The 16324-nt window shown below is 41.3% G+C and overlaps 1 protein-coding gene across 23 annotated transcripts in view; it reads right to left on the reverse strand.

The window, feature by feature from the left end:
- LOC103015693 (EF-hand calcium-binding domain-containing protein 11-like) overlaps positions 1 to 16324 on the reverse strand; it is a 229134-nt gene that overhangs the window by 143431 nt on the left and 69379 nt on the right. For 8 of the 23 annotated variants that reach the window (XM_057542735.1, XM_057542743.1, XM_057542734.1 and 5 more), the window contains one exon: positions 10120 to 10203. The exons of 9 other annotated variants lie outside the window; for them this stretch is intronic. In XM_057542735.1, coding sequence (XP_057398718.1) covers positions 10120 to 10203 — 84 coding nt within the window. Of the gene's footprint in view, positions 1 to 161; positions 438 to 1461; positions 1611 to 8091; positions 8204 to 9393; positions 9519 to 10119; positions 10204 to 14075; positions 14608 to 16324 lie in introns of those variants that run through there. 6 more of the 23 variants (XM_057542739.1, XM_057542750.1, XM_057542751.1 and 3 more) reach the window with 6 other exon arrangements.

Below are 16324 nucleotides of genomic sequence, written 5' to 3' on the forward strand. Positions count from 1 at the left end.
CCTGGCAGTCCAGTGGTTAGGCCTCTGCACTTCCACTGCAGGGGGCATGGGTTCATTCCCTGGTCAAGGAACTAAGATCCCACGTGCTGCATGGCCAAAAAAATAAATGCATACATACAAACGTACATGCATACAAGTTAAAAAAAAAAAAAGCACTGTCTTTTTGGATTGCACTTACATCCTTTTTTGCTTAATGTTTAATTAAATCACCTAATTACAATTATAAGTTCAACTGGCACAAATCGGTTTGAGAACAAACAACATAGAACGGGTCTGGGGACAAATACAACTCAGACAGTTGGAGAAGTACATGAGGGCGCTGGAGAGAAGGCTCCGATTACAAGTGTTCAACATGCTGTGGGCATCCCCTAGACGGCTCTGCACAGGGACTGGAAGCTTCCTTTAAGCTGCTGAACTGGTTAAGAGAGCTGCTTCTACTGTACAAAAATAGATATTGATAGCATTTATTGAGCACCTATTATGTTCCAGGCACTGTGCTAAGCATGTAACGGGCATTGTGTCACTTAATGTCCATAATCCGTGAGGCAAGTATTATCATCTTCATTTTATAATACCTACAGGAAACTGAGGCACAGAGAAGTACTCAAGCAATTTATCCAGAGTTGCACCACTAAGAAGTGGCAGAGCTGAGATTTTCAGGTTGGTGTGAATCCAAAGCCTGTCCCCACTCTACCTGCCACACTGGCTCTTCAAATGAATATTAAGTAAAAGGTGTAACAAGAATAAAAACACAGAAGTGAGCCTTTGTTTTCTACTGGCATCACACAAAATGACAAAATATGTCACAGGTAGTTTTTCTAAGACTATAATTTAACAAACGGGATGCACTTAAATTCTCGTAAGACAGGACTGTAGGTAATACAATCTGCAATTGTTATTTGTTTATATAGGAATGATTTCAGTTAATTAAAGACAGAAGAGTTAGGCAGTATTTGTAAGGAAAGAACTGAAGTCAGACATTTTAATTATGCTATCAGATTAACACAAAAAAGAGAGTAAGCTGGAAAGTTTATAGAATATAATAAAAGCTAAGTATGTTATGTCTCAAGATAACTCTTTGGATCAAGAAAAAGAGAGAGAGAGCACATCTAAAATAATACATAGAATCAGATAATAAGTGACTAATCAAAGAGGTCTCATTACAACCATCTATATCAACGCCCACATGGAAAAACCAAGCTGTAGTTTTTTTGGGGTTTTTTTTGCCACACTGTACGTTATGCAGGATCTTAGTTCCCCGACCAGGGATTGAACCCATGCTCCCTCCAGTAGAAGCATGGAGCCCTAACCACTGGACTGCAGGGCATTCCCCTTTTTTTTCCCCCCCAAGCTACAGTTTTATTAGAAGCATTTTCCCAAGAAAATAAAGCATGAATTTGTGCTTGTCTTCTAAAAAGAAAAATGAATGACAATTCAAAACAGATACAGACAACAATGAAAGCTAACCAAACCAAAAAAAAAAAAAAAAGGGAGGTATTTAAGATTGCCAAATCATGAGTAGAAGCAAGCTCCGTTTAGCAGCCTCTGGGAGACCTGGCAGACAGATGAGCTCTCGTCATCCAGGACAGTGTGGCAGCTCCCTTCTCCATCTACAAGCAAGAGGTCACTCATTACTCCCCAGTCCATCCAGGATGTTGAGATATAATGATAGCTATAGAGATTCCCAACAGAACAGCACAGCCAAGAAAGGCTGCCTGTGCCACTGGGCTCTTTTCTACACCAACAACCCATGAACCATCAACAGACACGCATCTAAGACCCAGGCTCTCTCCCAGACACCCTGACAACTCCTCTCTCATGGGGCCATCTGACCTTGATGCCCATTTCTAGACAGAACGCCTTCCCTGGTTGTCCCACAGACACATCCCAAGTTGACATCATCACAAACCCCACACCTGCTCCTCCTCCTGTGTCCCCTGTCACACTGAATTGAGCCGCCATTCACTCAGATTCCCAGGACGGGGCCTCGGGGCCATCCTCAACTCCTCCACCTTCCATATCCTGTCGCCATGGTGATTTACATGTAAAACATCACTTGAATGCATGTGCTCTTCCACTACTCCCTTAGTTTAGGACCTAGACTCTTGCAAGAAGACTTCTTAGTAGTGATCAGTTTGGTCAGGGGGGTCAGATACACAATCTCCTCATTTACTGAGCTCCAACTTCATATCTAAATACCATGTTTGATTCCTTTGAATCAACCAGGGTAGAATCCCTGCAAAAAATGGGAAAAGAGAGAGGAGACTTTCCCTTAGCACTTTAGGTGTGAGAAACTTTTTGCATCCCACTTAGAGATGAAAGAAATCAGGTTAACACCAAAAATTCATTTGTAGCCCAAATATAATAGGCCAGTTTATTTTCAATAGCTTTTTATTCAATCAACAAACTGTCTCCTTCTAGCAATCTCTTAAATCACAGTGATTCATTCTGGGTAAACACAGAGATACCGCCTAAGGAATTTCTCCCAGGTGAAATCTGTAAGGATGCTACGTGGGCCTCCCAACACAGGTGCCTCCTAGAGTCTTCCCAACACCATCTATGCTGATGAACAAAACATAGACCTGATTTTGAAACCCAAACTCTGACACTAACTGCAGGGCTTCCATCAAGTTACACAATCTTATAGAGAAAAAGAAGACAATGGTATTTAGTTGTATATAAGGCTTGTTAAGTTCAACAACAAACAAAGATCAGCTAAGGGCCAGGCACGGCCTTGAGCACCTGAGATTCAAAGATGAAAGTCACAGCTCTGCCCCTTGCACTTCCAGTCTAGTGGGACAGACAGATACAGACCAAGAAGTGTGACAACATACGTGAGTGCTGGAATCAAGATGTGAGCAAGTTCCACGAAGAGGGAAGGCTGGGGTTGATGGAGAAGAACTGAAAGAGAACTTATTCGAAATGGGATAATTATGTAAACACCTGATACCTGGCTCACTTAAAAAATGCTCTTTGGCTGTTTTTTAAAAATTAATTAAGGGGCTTCCCTGGTGGCGCAGTGGTTGAGAATCTGCCTGCCAATGCAGGGGACACGGGTTCGAGCCCTGGTCTGGGAAGATCCCACATGCCGCGGAGCAACTAGGCCCGTGAGCCACAATTACTGAGCCTGCGCATCTGGAGTCTGTGCTCCGCAACAAGAGAGGCCGCGATAATGAGAGGCCCGCGCACCGCGATGAAGATTGGCCCCCACTTGCCGCAACTAGAGAAAGCCCTCGCACAGAAACGAAGACCCAACACAGCCATAAATTAAATAAATAAATTAATTAAAAAAAAACTTAAAAAAAATTAATTAATTAATTGATTAATTTTTAAATTATTATTATTATTTTTAATATTAGTTTTTTAAACATCTTTATTGGAGTATAATTGCTTTACAATGGTGTGTTAGTTTCTGCTGTATAACAAAGTGAATCAGCTATACATATACATATACCCCCTTATCTCCTCCCTCTTGCATCTCCCACCCAGAGGGTTGGGATAGGGAGGAGATTTCTTTTTTTAAACCCACATTTAAGCTTACAACTGTTACTGATGTAACCTTTTTCTTGTCTTCCTGAAAGTTCATATATAAAGTCACCAACAAAACACCTGATGGTCACTCTATTGTGAAGACACTCAAAGAGCCCTGACAAGAGGGCCTCATGCAAATAACAGAGGCTAAATTGCCAGGTGTCTCTGAAGGAGCCACCTGGGAAGTGCATCCTCCAGCTCCAGTCAAACCTTCAGATGACTGTGGTCCTGGCCAACATCTTGAGTGTAACCTCATGAGAGGACAGGAGTCAGGACCACCTGCTAAGCCATTCCCAGATTCCTGACCCACAGGTGTTATGTGAGGCACTAAATATTAATATTTATTGCTTTAATCTGCTAAGTATCAGGGTAATTTGTTACTCAAAAATTCATAACTAAGACACAGGTCAATAGGGTATTAGTGATAAGGTTTTTGTATTCAGGACAGCATAATTTTCTTAGTTAAAAACCAATTCCATTTCTTTTCTCTGGAGCACAGAAATATGATACACATGATGGTAGGTTGTGAGACAACGTGGAGTTAATGCTGGTTCTACTTCCTTCCTTGCTTCACATCATCACCCCCCAAAGGAAACTATAGTTTAAAATACCAGAATTACATAACTAAAAGAGAGTGATGGGTTGTGACTCCTTAAAGACAATTTAAAACAAGGTATATGGCAAGGCAAATAATAATGAAAGCAAATGACTTATCACTAGATTGTAAGAATTAATAAGCAAATAAAGCACCGTAGTTCTAGCCACAATTGTTAGGTAACAAACTATGAGTTTTGAATTTATTAGGACTGATGATTTGGGCACTCAATCTATTTCATTTCTTTAAAAATATAATTTATTATGGGTAGTATAAATTAGTATTTAAAGTTTCGAGGTGTTATATCTGTAGCCAAAAGAAAGGGCATTTTATTCTCACTTATTATTGATCTTAAAATTAAGATTCATTTATTCACAAACATTTACTGTACACCTAATTTCTTCCAGAAATTCCCCTAGGGTTTGGGAATGAACTGATGGAAACTATAATCTGTGACCTCCAGGAACTCACAGAGGGTAGACCAGTGCTTCTCATATGAGCCTGACCGATTTTTAAATATGGATGCAAAGGCCGATTTCTAGAAACTCAAATATTGAAGGCGGGCGAGTGGGACCTGGAGATCTCCATGGTTTTACACTCATAATTGCTTCTGATGCTTGGTCCGATGGTTCTCCACCATCAGGGTGGACGATAATACAGTACAGCCCATTTACTCGATCATCAAATATTTACTGAGCACCTGATCTGTACCGTAGGTGCTGGCTGCTGGGGGCTGGGGGGTGGGTGAGGCTGTATACCAGAAAATACACAACATGAAGTTAGAAGGATAAGAGAGTCAGCCAGATGAAGGAAGAGATGATGTTCCACCATTAGCAGAGCAGCTCCAAATGTGGAATCACACCAAATGGTAGGCTTCGTGACTAAGTTAAATGATAAAGTATATTCATGGATTCTCAGATTTTTTTACTTGAAAGAGACCTAATTGACCCAACGCCACGCAACAAAGAAGGGAACTGAATCTAGGTCCTGTGACTCCGGTTCTTATGTACTTTTTTCTTGATCAGTTCCTCTTAGGAGTAAAGCACATCTTCAAGAACAAGAACAAAGAATATTTCTCAATTCTAAAAAGCCTGTGTTGTTACTATACGCATACTATATCTTAGGAGCTATCAATCTGGGGCGTTTTTGAAAAGATACAATCAGTGAAGAAAAAAACAAGGTGGATGTGAAAAATGTCTTTGAAGCTATTTCAGTTGCTACTGCTGGAAAATGTTTGAATTTCAACTCTAGTAGGCATAAAATAGCTTATAGAAAACACTGGTTTTGTTATCAGAATCAATGACCTAGAAATAAATCTCCAAGCGGGATAAGCAAAATTTTGAAAGAGTAGAATCAAAGAAAATAAAACTGTTATCTCCAAATGGTTTGTAAAAATAAAGTTTTGGGGTTACAGTTGGAAATAGGTACATTTTAGAGCTACAGGTATTAATGATATACTGGAATTCTGTGACATAACACTAGTCGGCTAAGGAGTAGATTTCCTTCTAAGGGGTTTATCAGTGGAAATAACTGAAGGAAGGATCTTGTCTTGCAATCTCACCAATAATACAAAATCTTCTCCCTTTTCTGGGTCTTTGCCATCTGGCATCTACTCCTGCCACTTTCCTGAGGTTACTCAAGGGTCAATAGTTTGTCCTTCTCTGGTACAAAATCAAACTCAGACCTCTTATTTTTTGATTCCTCTGCTCACCCTGTCTTCCTGAAACATTGTCTTCCCTTTGTTCCCATGAAATTGTAGGTTCCTGGCTCTCCTCTGACCTCTCCTTGCCTGGCTTCCCTCCTAATCACGCGCATCCTCTCAAGGTTTTGTCTGGTCTGCTTCTCTTTCTAATCCTCCATTTATGCCAACATGGGACCATGATTCTCCCACTCACACAGGCTCCCCAGCCCCAGGAGCTAACTGGCATTGCTTTGGCATTGCTTCCCAATATCCAGTCAGCTTTTGAGGCTATCAGATTCTTTCTGTGTAACATTCCTAAGACTTGACCTTCCCTTCATATGTCCATGTCCTTTTCTCTGGAACCTCATCGATTAAGCTCTAGTCAGTTACCATGGCTTCCTGTGGACCAGCTCGTCATTCTCTGGTACATCCTGCAGCCTGAGGCCAGATGAAGATCCTTTTCATCATGCCCCTTCCTTGTCCAAGGATCAGTACATGCCTTGCTGAATCCAACCTCAGTGCCCCATACCTGGAATGACTTTCCCCTTTGTAAGCCAAATATTCTACTTTCTCCAAGATCCAACATGAAATTCCTTCTCGGATGATACCAACCTAATCCTCTTCCACAGTGAATTTTAATTTCCTCAGCAATCATATCTGGATCACTCTCTCTCACACTCGCTTTATTGCAACTAAAGGGCAGTTCTTGTAGAGACCACCATGATATGGGGGGCCAGCAAAAGCATCTCCATGTTTGCTAAATTGAACTGAATTTACTGCAGCTCTGCCAAAATTTAATTTTAATTATATAAAGACTGAAGGAACATAGAAAGCAGATCTTGCTTCAACCATAAGTTATTACTTCAATTTCTTAAACTATAATAACAGAAATAGATACACACTAAAAGCATTTTTTTTTAATTAGGAAAATCAATGGAACAAAAATCTTTATATATTCTTCTTAGTTTTCTCTCCCCTGACATTTTAGGGGATCTTATCACTCCAATTACAAAAGGGTCTTTTGGCATCTGAGGAGCTAAGGATGGATGACAATGAATGGGTAGACTCAAGTATGTGAAGGATGAATTGTATCCAGAAAGCTGTGGGTCAGAGAGAGATTTTCCAAATGGGAAATGAATTCTGACAGGAAGCTGCCTGCTGGGAAATGAAGGAAGGCTTTGAAAAGCTAGTAATCATGATCAAATCGTAGTTGTGTTGACCGGTCGGAAATACACATGTAGAATCTACAATGTAGAAGTTGTTCTGAAAAGAACTTAATTATGCAGAAGAGGAAGCCAAAGATCTTTTAAAATGTGATCATCCACATTGTCAAACGTGTTAATACGTCACAGATAGCAGGGCTGTCTCACAAAATAACTTATGTTCAAAAGTTCTTTGCGAGGCTCATAAATCTTACCTCCTTCAAATCAAGATTAGCTCCTGACTAGGTAAAACTAGCAGGAAATTGCTTTAATAAGATAGATTGTTTAAAAAAAAATGTGAAAATTAAAATCATACACATGTATTTATACCTAATCTCTTCTCTATTATTTCTTTCTAATCATATGTGAAATGTTGTTTTCATTCATTCACTAAACATTTATTGAGCACTGTCCAAAGCTCCAGGGATTCAACGATTCCTACCCAAAATGAACTCACAGGCCAAAGAGGGGCACTCGCAGGCTCGGTGGAAAGAAATAGAGAGTAAAGAACAGGAAATAACTAAAAGGGAAGAAATAACACTGAAATGGAAAATTTTATGTGTACTCCTAATTTACTAATTAAAGAATAATCCTTGGGCTTCCCTGGTGGCGCAGTGGTTGGGAATCTGCCTGCCAATGCAGGGGACACGGGTTTGAGCCCTGGTCCGGGAGGATCCCACGTGCTGTGGAGCAACTAGGCCCATGTGCCACAACTACTGAGCCTGTGCTCAGAGCCCACGAGCTACGGCTGCGGAGCCTGCGTGCCACAACTACAGAAGCCATGCACCTGGAGCCTGTGCTCCACAACAAGAGAAGCCCCATTTGCCGTAACTAGAGAAAGCCTACGCGCAGCAGTGAAAACCCAACACAGCCAAAAATAAATAAATTTAAAAAAAAAAAAAAAAAAAAAGAATAATCCAACAAATCAATGTCAAATAAAGCCAGTGAAGAACCCTGCCAATTTGATCACAGTCAGATTCAGTTTTCTGAAATTCTCATATGTGAGTGTGTCAAGCCAAGACAGCAGTGAGGAACAGTGTGGAACACTTTAAGATGCTGAAAAATAGTGACTGTGTAGGTAGAACAGTCTTTAGCACCTACAGATAAGAAATGGTTCCTACATTTATTTCACAAGAAATGTAACTGTTGATACTTTTATCTTCTAGCTTGCTTTTGGCAATAGTTTCTTCATCACTATAAAAGAAATTTAGAATTATATTATTATATCATTATAAAACAATTCTAAAAGAACAATAGGGAATCATTACAGAAATTTTGGAAAATAACAAACGGTCAGAAGTGATCCATATAACCAAATCCTAACAATTCTACAGGAAACTGTAATACAACAAAGAAAATCTTGGAATCAAACAATATGCTCAATAATAATTTTAGGGAAAATGGAATAAAAGGCAACTGCAAAAGCAAAGTTACCTGGTGGCCTGGGGAGCCCTTCCCTTCCCTGCTGTATCTGAGCCTCTCCCATCCTCTGCAGGACCACCCGTCGCCCCAGCAACTGCTCCCTCTTCTGAACTGCTTATTTCATCTTACCCGGTGGAACCAGACAGTGAATAACCTGCTACTATTTATTTTCCATGTTTTCGCCTTTTTCCCCCAAATAGATCATATGCTGTTTCCTGAGGACAGGAAGTATGCCTTCTATTTCTCTGTATCCCCAGCAACTAGGAAGCACCCTGCACAGGATAAATGTTTGTTGATGAGGATGCATATGCTCATTTTTAATACTTACGTGAATATTAACAAAATCTAGTTGGTTACTATTTTGAAGAAAGGACCTGGGGTTAAAAAATCTTCTAATATTATATATTTCACCTTATTTGGCAAGATTTCTGAAGAATTCAGTACAGCTTCGTATTATTTAGACAAATAAAAATGGTAAGAAATAAAACCATTCTCATTAAAAAAGTGAAAATTCATTTATTCTGAATTTTGAAATCTCTTTAAACTTAGATAAAATATACAGAGAACAAAAGATTATCAAACCTTTCACTAACCAGTAACCCTTATGTGTCCTTCCCCTCTGCCAAACTCCAGTTTATAAAATCATTCTAATACATCAGTGAGGAACACTGTTTAAAAAAATTTTAATAACAGTTTTAAATAATGCATAATTATATGGGGATATATGTATACGTATACGTATAGCTGATTCACTCTGTTATAAAGCAGAAACTAACACACCATTGTAAAGCAATTATACTCCAATAAAGATGGTAAAAAAAAAAAGCATAATTGTCCTAAACAAACAGGACCCACACCTTTTTTGAATTCCACCTACCACACCCCCTACACTTAGCCTATGTAAACTTCAGACTCCCAGGTTCAAATGCCAACAGCACAGGTGTGTCAGAGACAAAACTCACTGTGTAATCTGACAGCCAACTGAGATCAGCTACACGGAGGAAATGAGAGTTGGGATGGGGTGGCGGAGGGGGGAGGAAGCAGCAGGTGTTTCTGGAGCGGTGCGATCACAGGGCTCTGGGGACCCCTGAGGGAGGAGGACACGAAAGAAAGGGTGAGCCCACAGCCCAGAAAGGCAGAGGAAAAGCACCACACTCCAAGCTCCAGATTCAACTTTCCCAAACTTTAGAAACCAATCCGTTCTTAGTTGGGGACTATACTCTGTCACTTCCAAAAGGGAAAACTGTGTACTAAGCCCATAGTAAGTGTGCAATAAACGCCCGTTTAACTGATGGATCAACGGTACGATCTGATCACTGCCTCAAAGAACCTGATCCCTGGGGAGAAACTCAGAGGGACTAAACAAAAGGAAAGGTTTCTTTCTGATCATCTTCCAAGACCTGCACGTAGTTTGTGAGAGTGGCCTGCGTTTCGAATTATGCATTATATTTCAACCATCACTGCGCATGAGATTGTGTGGTCCTCAGGAAGTTTATGATATGAGATATTCTTACTACAAGGAGATTTTGATTTTGCATCAAGCTCCACCAAAAGAAGACACGCATAAGTACATATCGAGATAAAAGTACCCCATAGAGCTGAGGAGTGAACCCTCTCCTGTCAAATGTTTTCCTGGAAACACTACAGCTGGGGGTTCTCTTCCTGAGTCATAAACACCCAGCACTCGCCTTCCAGGTGCTGCCAGCCTGAGGCACCCTCCGGGGTAGGCTCCTCCTGCTATCTTTCTGCTGCAGTTCCTTGTTTTAAGTGCTCTGTAAATCAGATTAAAGTATTTGTTTATTTTTTCAGTAGCCGACTAAAAATAAATCTGCAAGCTAAGGATAAAGAAAGACACTTCAGACTCTGCCTTTGAAGCCCATTTCATGGCAAGTAATTGACTTCCCTCCTAGGGACCAGTTATATAGATCAGGAGGAAAACAGCATTCAGAGCTTTCACGAGAATACCAGAGACTGAAACACGCTTCGCACCCAGCTTACTTTCTCGTAGAAACAAAGGTGTGCATGCCCTGTCTGCTTCCCTCACGTCAAAGAACTACCATGTTTAGCAAAATAAAAATCTCTCTAAGGTGCTTGTCCCTCCTCCTCATACTTTAGGAATGTTACCTCCAGCTTTTCCAAAAATATCAACCACCCAGATACTGACGACAGGGTTTTGATAAGAAGAAAAAGTATAAGATTCACTAAAAAAGAGGGCTAACAGGATCTCGGCAACGTGGTCTCCCTCCTGCCTGCAGGCCACAGAGCTTGCCCACTTGTCCCTACTATGTAACTTCCTATAGCCACAACCCTGTGGCATTCTGATATCCATCAGGTAAAATCATTCTGTATGTTCACATGACAGGGTTAGAATTAATGGATGAGATGACAAGGCTGTCACACTGCTAAAAGCATGAGCTGTAGAATCCACAAACAGACTGCATTCTGTCTGGGAGAACATGAAGTTACTGCACTTCTCTCTAAGCCCTGCTTCAATAAACAAAATGGGGGTGATAATAACAGCCACCCTGGGGTTGCTGAAAAGAGTAAATGAAACAAAGTATGAAAAGCGTTTAGTCTCCAGTAGGTGATAAAAATATTTAGCAGTAGTATGACGACAACCTAAGGGTGACCTCACAAAGAATCTAGTGTCTTAACTCTCAAGGTCAGCTAGAGAAGGGTTGGAGAGCTCCCAGAGGTCTTGTGTGGGGTTGTCAGCAAGGAGCTGCAGTCATTCTTGGGGGACACAGAAGGACAAAATTCTCCTTAGAGTTTCGCCACCTGAGAAAGGCTTGAAGAGCCCTTGCTTTTCTCTGGTCCTCTCTCTCTCTCTCTCTCTCTAGACTAGATAGAAGACAGAGTTAGGAAAGGAAAAAAGACTTCTCCATTCCCCTTGGACAGAGAAGTTGGTAGAGTACATATAATATTCCCCCAAATTTCCCAAATGCATGGGGAATGCCCTCTTAGTACTATAAATATACAAAGTGTTTACAGTCTGTTTTTAGGAATAATGAAAAAGAACAGTATCTAGAATTAGACATCAAGCTAAAAATAACTCTTAATTGGTCTTAGCTTAGGCAAATACAAGAGCACTTAATTTGCAAAAATTTCATGATGTATCCACTGTCCAAGAAAGGTCAAACACTGAACCTCTCCAGTATTTCTCACACAAAGGTATAGAGATGTACCATTTTCCTGTTGCATGTGGTAGGGCTCTCAAGGGAAGACATTATCCTCTACTCTACCAAAATCCATACAGAAATCTAACAGATGCTATGTCATTCATAGCAATCCAATAATTTTAATTATAAACTAAATTTCCCTAAGCTGGTCGTAAAAATTTATTATGTAATAGTTGATACACACAAAAGAATGAATATATGTTAACAAATATCTACATTATGAAGCTTGATAATAAAACCAAAACCTGTGAGCCCAACCCCAACTTAAGAACTAGAAAATTTCCAATATTAGTGTAGCTACCTGCGCGCTCCTTCCCGATCTCAGCCCCGTGCCTTGCCTGCAGAAGTAATCGCTTTCTTAAACTTTGAATTTATCATTCCTTTGCGTTTCAAAATATTTTTTTGCAAAGATGGATCTTCAATTGTGTATTATTTAGTTTGGCTAAACACTGCAAAAACTTGGAGACCTTTATCTCCAAATGGATCTGAAGTTGGCGCCACAGAGCCTAGGATGTCTCAGCTGTTGCCATTCTTCCTTAATAGGCATTATGTGCCCTGCCCCTCATCTCCCGAGAGAGTCAACAGAAGTTCTAAGGATTCTCTTGGTTTGTGCCCACAGCAGTCACAAAATTTCCTTCATTCTCAGAATAGGTGTCTGTCTACACAGCTGCTGTCTGAAATGGGGAGAACTTTCTACCCACCCAATATGAATCTGTGTACCAGTCGTAACTAGTTTGTATGGAGTGGACTTGAGGCTGCCTGCCATATTGGTGGGGAAGTCCTCCTGCCTGGAGGAGAGGTAGCACAACCCAGACATCTCTGGACAGGTATCTGTGAATCTACTGCAACCACCTCCCTGACAGCTCTTCATCAACAAGTACCAAAACAGAGGACCCTACGGCCTGGTTGACCATATAATTTGCACAACATATTCCCTACTAATTCCCCTGGACTTCCTCCATCTCCTGTTAAGAACCATGATTTCCTCATCATTCTTCCAGAAAGCCCCGTCACTGTCAGCTTCCCATCCTTGTTGATAAAACTGTTAACAACTGTGAAGGGCCTGAGAATTCAGCCTCCTTGCAAGCTACCACAGTAGCTTGCCACAGTTTCACGGATGCTGGCAGAAGATCCAGGTCTATTGGTTCAGAGACAAAGGACTTCATTACTCATGGCACAGAGAACAGCACAAGCATCACACATTTGCATCAGCTTCCTGTACCCCCAGATTCTACGGGGTGGTGTGGATGGGCTCAGATAGATGCCTGTGCACACAGAGGGCTGCATCACAGAAGAGGGACCTTGAGCTTAAGGAGCCCAGCATGCCTGCCTTTTGTTCTGGAAGGAGACACTAACTCCATCTTCCAAGGATGTTCACTATACAAATATCCTTGAAAAGAGACTGTGGAACAAAAAGCAGTCAGTGCCTTACTCATAAGATGTGTAGAAACAAGAGAGATCCATAGAGTTCCCATAGTCAACCATTATCTGTTACACTTCAATTAAAATTATTATTTAAAACGTTTTTAGTGGTATGATTTTTTTTTTTTTGGTATGATTGTTTTAAATTCTATCTTGAACCCAGAAGTGACAATCATATTTACAGAGCCTCGTGGAGAAATGTGTGACGATGTGCAGGAAAGGGTCCCCCAAAAGATACTTGTTTATTACAGTTGACAAATATGTGCTTTACAGGTTCAGGACTTCAGAGGCTTTGAGGGAATCTTTCTGACTCCGTTTTTTTTTTTTTTTTTTTTTTCTCTACTAAGCAAGAACAATAATTTTCCTCTGTAATATTAGCTTAGAATTTAATTAATAATTCTAAAAGACATAAAGATCTGCTGTGAGATAGAACTATAAAAATACTGAAAGTTCTAGCCACGGTCTGCAGGGCCAGCAAGCTTCCTTGATATGATGTAAGCTCATCTTTACAGTGAAGCCCCTACTTTACATTATCCTACAATTTGCACCTTTTCTTCCCAAATCTGCCAGTTTTCTCATGTTACTGATGTACTGACCTCTTCTTTATATTACCCTGTAATTTATGCCTTTTCTTTAAGTCCATCACATTCCCTGCATTACTAACAGACTGACCTCCCCTTTATATTATCCTGCAATTTACACCTTTTCCTTCTGACTCCATCAGATTTCCTAATGTCACTACTAATGTACTGACAGCTCACAATTTGTACAGCATTTCTTGCAATTTGTACTCATTTTTCAGAAAAGCTGGAGGAAAGCTGCCTTGTTACTGTGTGTCTAGGGCTGAAGACCAGAGACTGCTGAGCATGCGTGCTTCACTACAGACCTGTGGACAGGGCTCCTGACTTAGGAAGGCGATGTTAGGAAGTGATGAAAGATGATGAGCTGGGTCCTCAGTTGTTGACTAAGTATCAGTAGATGATGAAAAGGAAGATGTACATTTTATTTTATATTTTAAAATTTATTTATTTTATTTATTTATTTTTGGCTGTGTTGGGTCTTCGTTGCTGCGCACGGGCTTTCTCTAGTTGCAGCGAGCGGGGGCTACTCTTCGTTGTGGTGTGAGGGCTTCTCATTGCGGTGGCTTCTCTTGTTGCAGAACACGGGCTCTAGGCACGTGGGCTTCAGCAGTTGTGGCGCGCAGGCTCAGTAGTTGTGGCACACGGGCTTAGTTGCTCCGCGGCATGTGGGATCTTCCCAGACCGGGGCTCAAACCCGTGTCCCCTGTATTGGCAGGTGGATTCTTAACCACTGCGCCACCAGGGAAGCCCAGGAAGATATACATTTTATCATCTGTCCTTTAAGAAAGTTTCAGGGGCTCCATAGGATGAGAAAAGTCTTTCACAACTAACTTAACTTACATTTAACACATTCTTTTTCATTGAGTTCAAACGAAAGAGAGGCTTTTTCACATGTTAACAAGTTTCCCTCAGTTTGTATTCTTGCTATTTGCCATATTTCCTCCTGGTCACTCTGAAGTAAGACTTCCTGCAGAATCTGCTACCTACGTGGAGTCTGAAATGAATTAGAGTCGGTAAAACAAAGGGAGGTAGGGTTAAGAAAAAGAAAATTCCAGATACAGGACACCGCATGTGCAAAGGCACAGAGGTGCAGGTCCAAAACCTTTAGGGAACTTCGGCTATTTCAGAGTGGCTGGAGCACAGACTGAGTAGGAGGTGCCTGGAGCAGATAATGAGGACATGCCATTTGAAGGAATCTAGACCATCTATATAATCGGGAGCCACTGAAGAGTTTTAAGCGGGGAGAGTAATGTGCTCATATTTGAAATCAGAATAATCTCTCGGATGGTGGAATGGAGGCCATGTTAGAATGGAGATGACACTGGAGGTAGGGAAACAGATCAGGAGAGTATACAACTAGCTAGTAAGGAGATGACAAGGGCATGTGTTATGGGCTGAATTGCGTCCCCCTAAAATTCTTATGCTGATGTCCTAGCTCCTAGTACTTCAGAATGTGATTCTATTTGGAGACAGGGTCTTAAGAGACAGCCACTGGTCTCAGAAGAAACCAACCCTGCTGACACCTTGATCTCAGACTTCTAGCCCCAGAATTGTGGGACAATAAATTTCTGTTGCTTAAGCCATCCCATCTGTGGCATTTGTTATGCCAGACCATGACAGCCTGGATCAAGGATGGTGAGGAGGAAAAAACCTGAGACAGACTTGGGTGGTAGAATACACAAAATCTGGCGACCAGTTGGTATAAGTGGTCAAGAAAGAAGCTGATTTAGAGGATCCTGGTATGGGTAACTGGGTAGATGGCCATATCATGGACCAAGAAGAGTAATACAAGAAAAGAGAAAGATCAGCAGTTCTGAGATAAAAGACAACATCAAGCATTAGAACATGTGCAGTTCAGTAGGATGTGAAGACATGGGTCTGGAATTCAGAAAACAGGACTGAGATCAAGGCAGGGAACTGGAAGTCCTCCACGTGGAAGTGGAGGCTGTGAATGAAGTCTCCCAGAGGAAGTATACTGGTGTAAAGGAGAATACTGGAAGGAGGATGCATCCAGTGAAGGAGATAGAAAGGGATGCATAGGTAGGACCAGACCCAGGAATGGGGATTGTCACAGACATCAGTGGAAAAGGGTGTTCAAAGAGGGAGTGGTCATCAGGGTTGAATGTTGAAAAGAGGTCAGAGACTTAAGATTATCCATTGAATCTGACAATTAGGAGCTTATTGGTGAACTCAGCAAAATTATGCAGTAGAGCTGTCAGAGGTGAGAGCTGTGCTGCACTGAGTGGACAAGTAAAGAGATTGGGGGTAAACGAAAATGGCAAGCACAGATCACTCTTGCAAGAAGCTTGGCTAAGTTGGAGCTGGAGGTGATGCAGGGTTCAGGGTGGGTTTTATCATCATCATCAGTAGCGGTGGTGCTGGTAGTGGTGGAGGAGGAGGGGCAGGGGGGAATAGTACTACTAAGCAGGTGGTCACATCCTAAGGTCAGAGGGTGCTGGGCCTGCCTCTTTGACATGTTATTTCTTCAAGATGAAATCAAACATCATCTTTACAATGAGTTGTTCTAACTCCCACTTGGGGTGGCTGATTTGGATTAGAGTAATTTGCTGTTCAAAGTATGGTCATGGGTGCGGGCAGCCCATTGGTGGAGAATCCCTCATAGACTTCTCTGCAAGGTGAGGTAGATTATATTCATTTGATATCATGAAGGGGTAAGTTGGGTCAGGGGAAAAATAAGAGGGGGACAGGAA

The sequence above is a fragment of the Balaenoptera acutorostrata genome, chromosome 3 (assembly GCF_949987535.1).
Source record: "Balaenoptera acutorostrata chromosome 3, mBalAcu1.1, whole genome shotgun sequence".
NCBI classification, from domain to species: Eukaryota; Metazoa; Chordata; class Mammalia; order Artiodactyla; family Balaenopteridae; genus Balaenoptera; species Balaenoptera acutorostrata.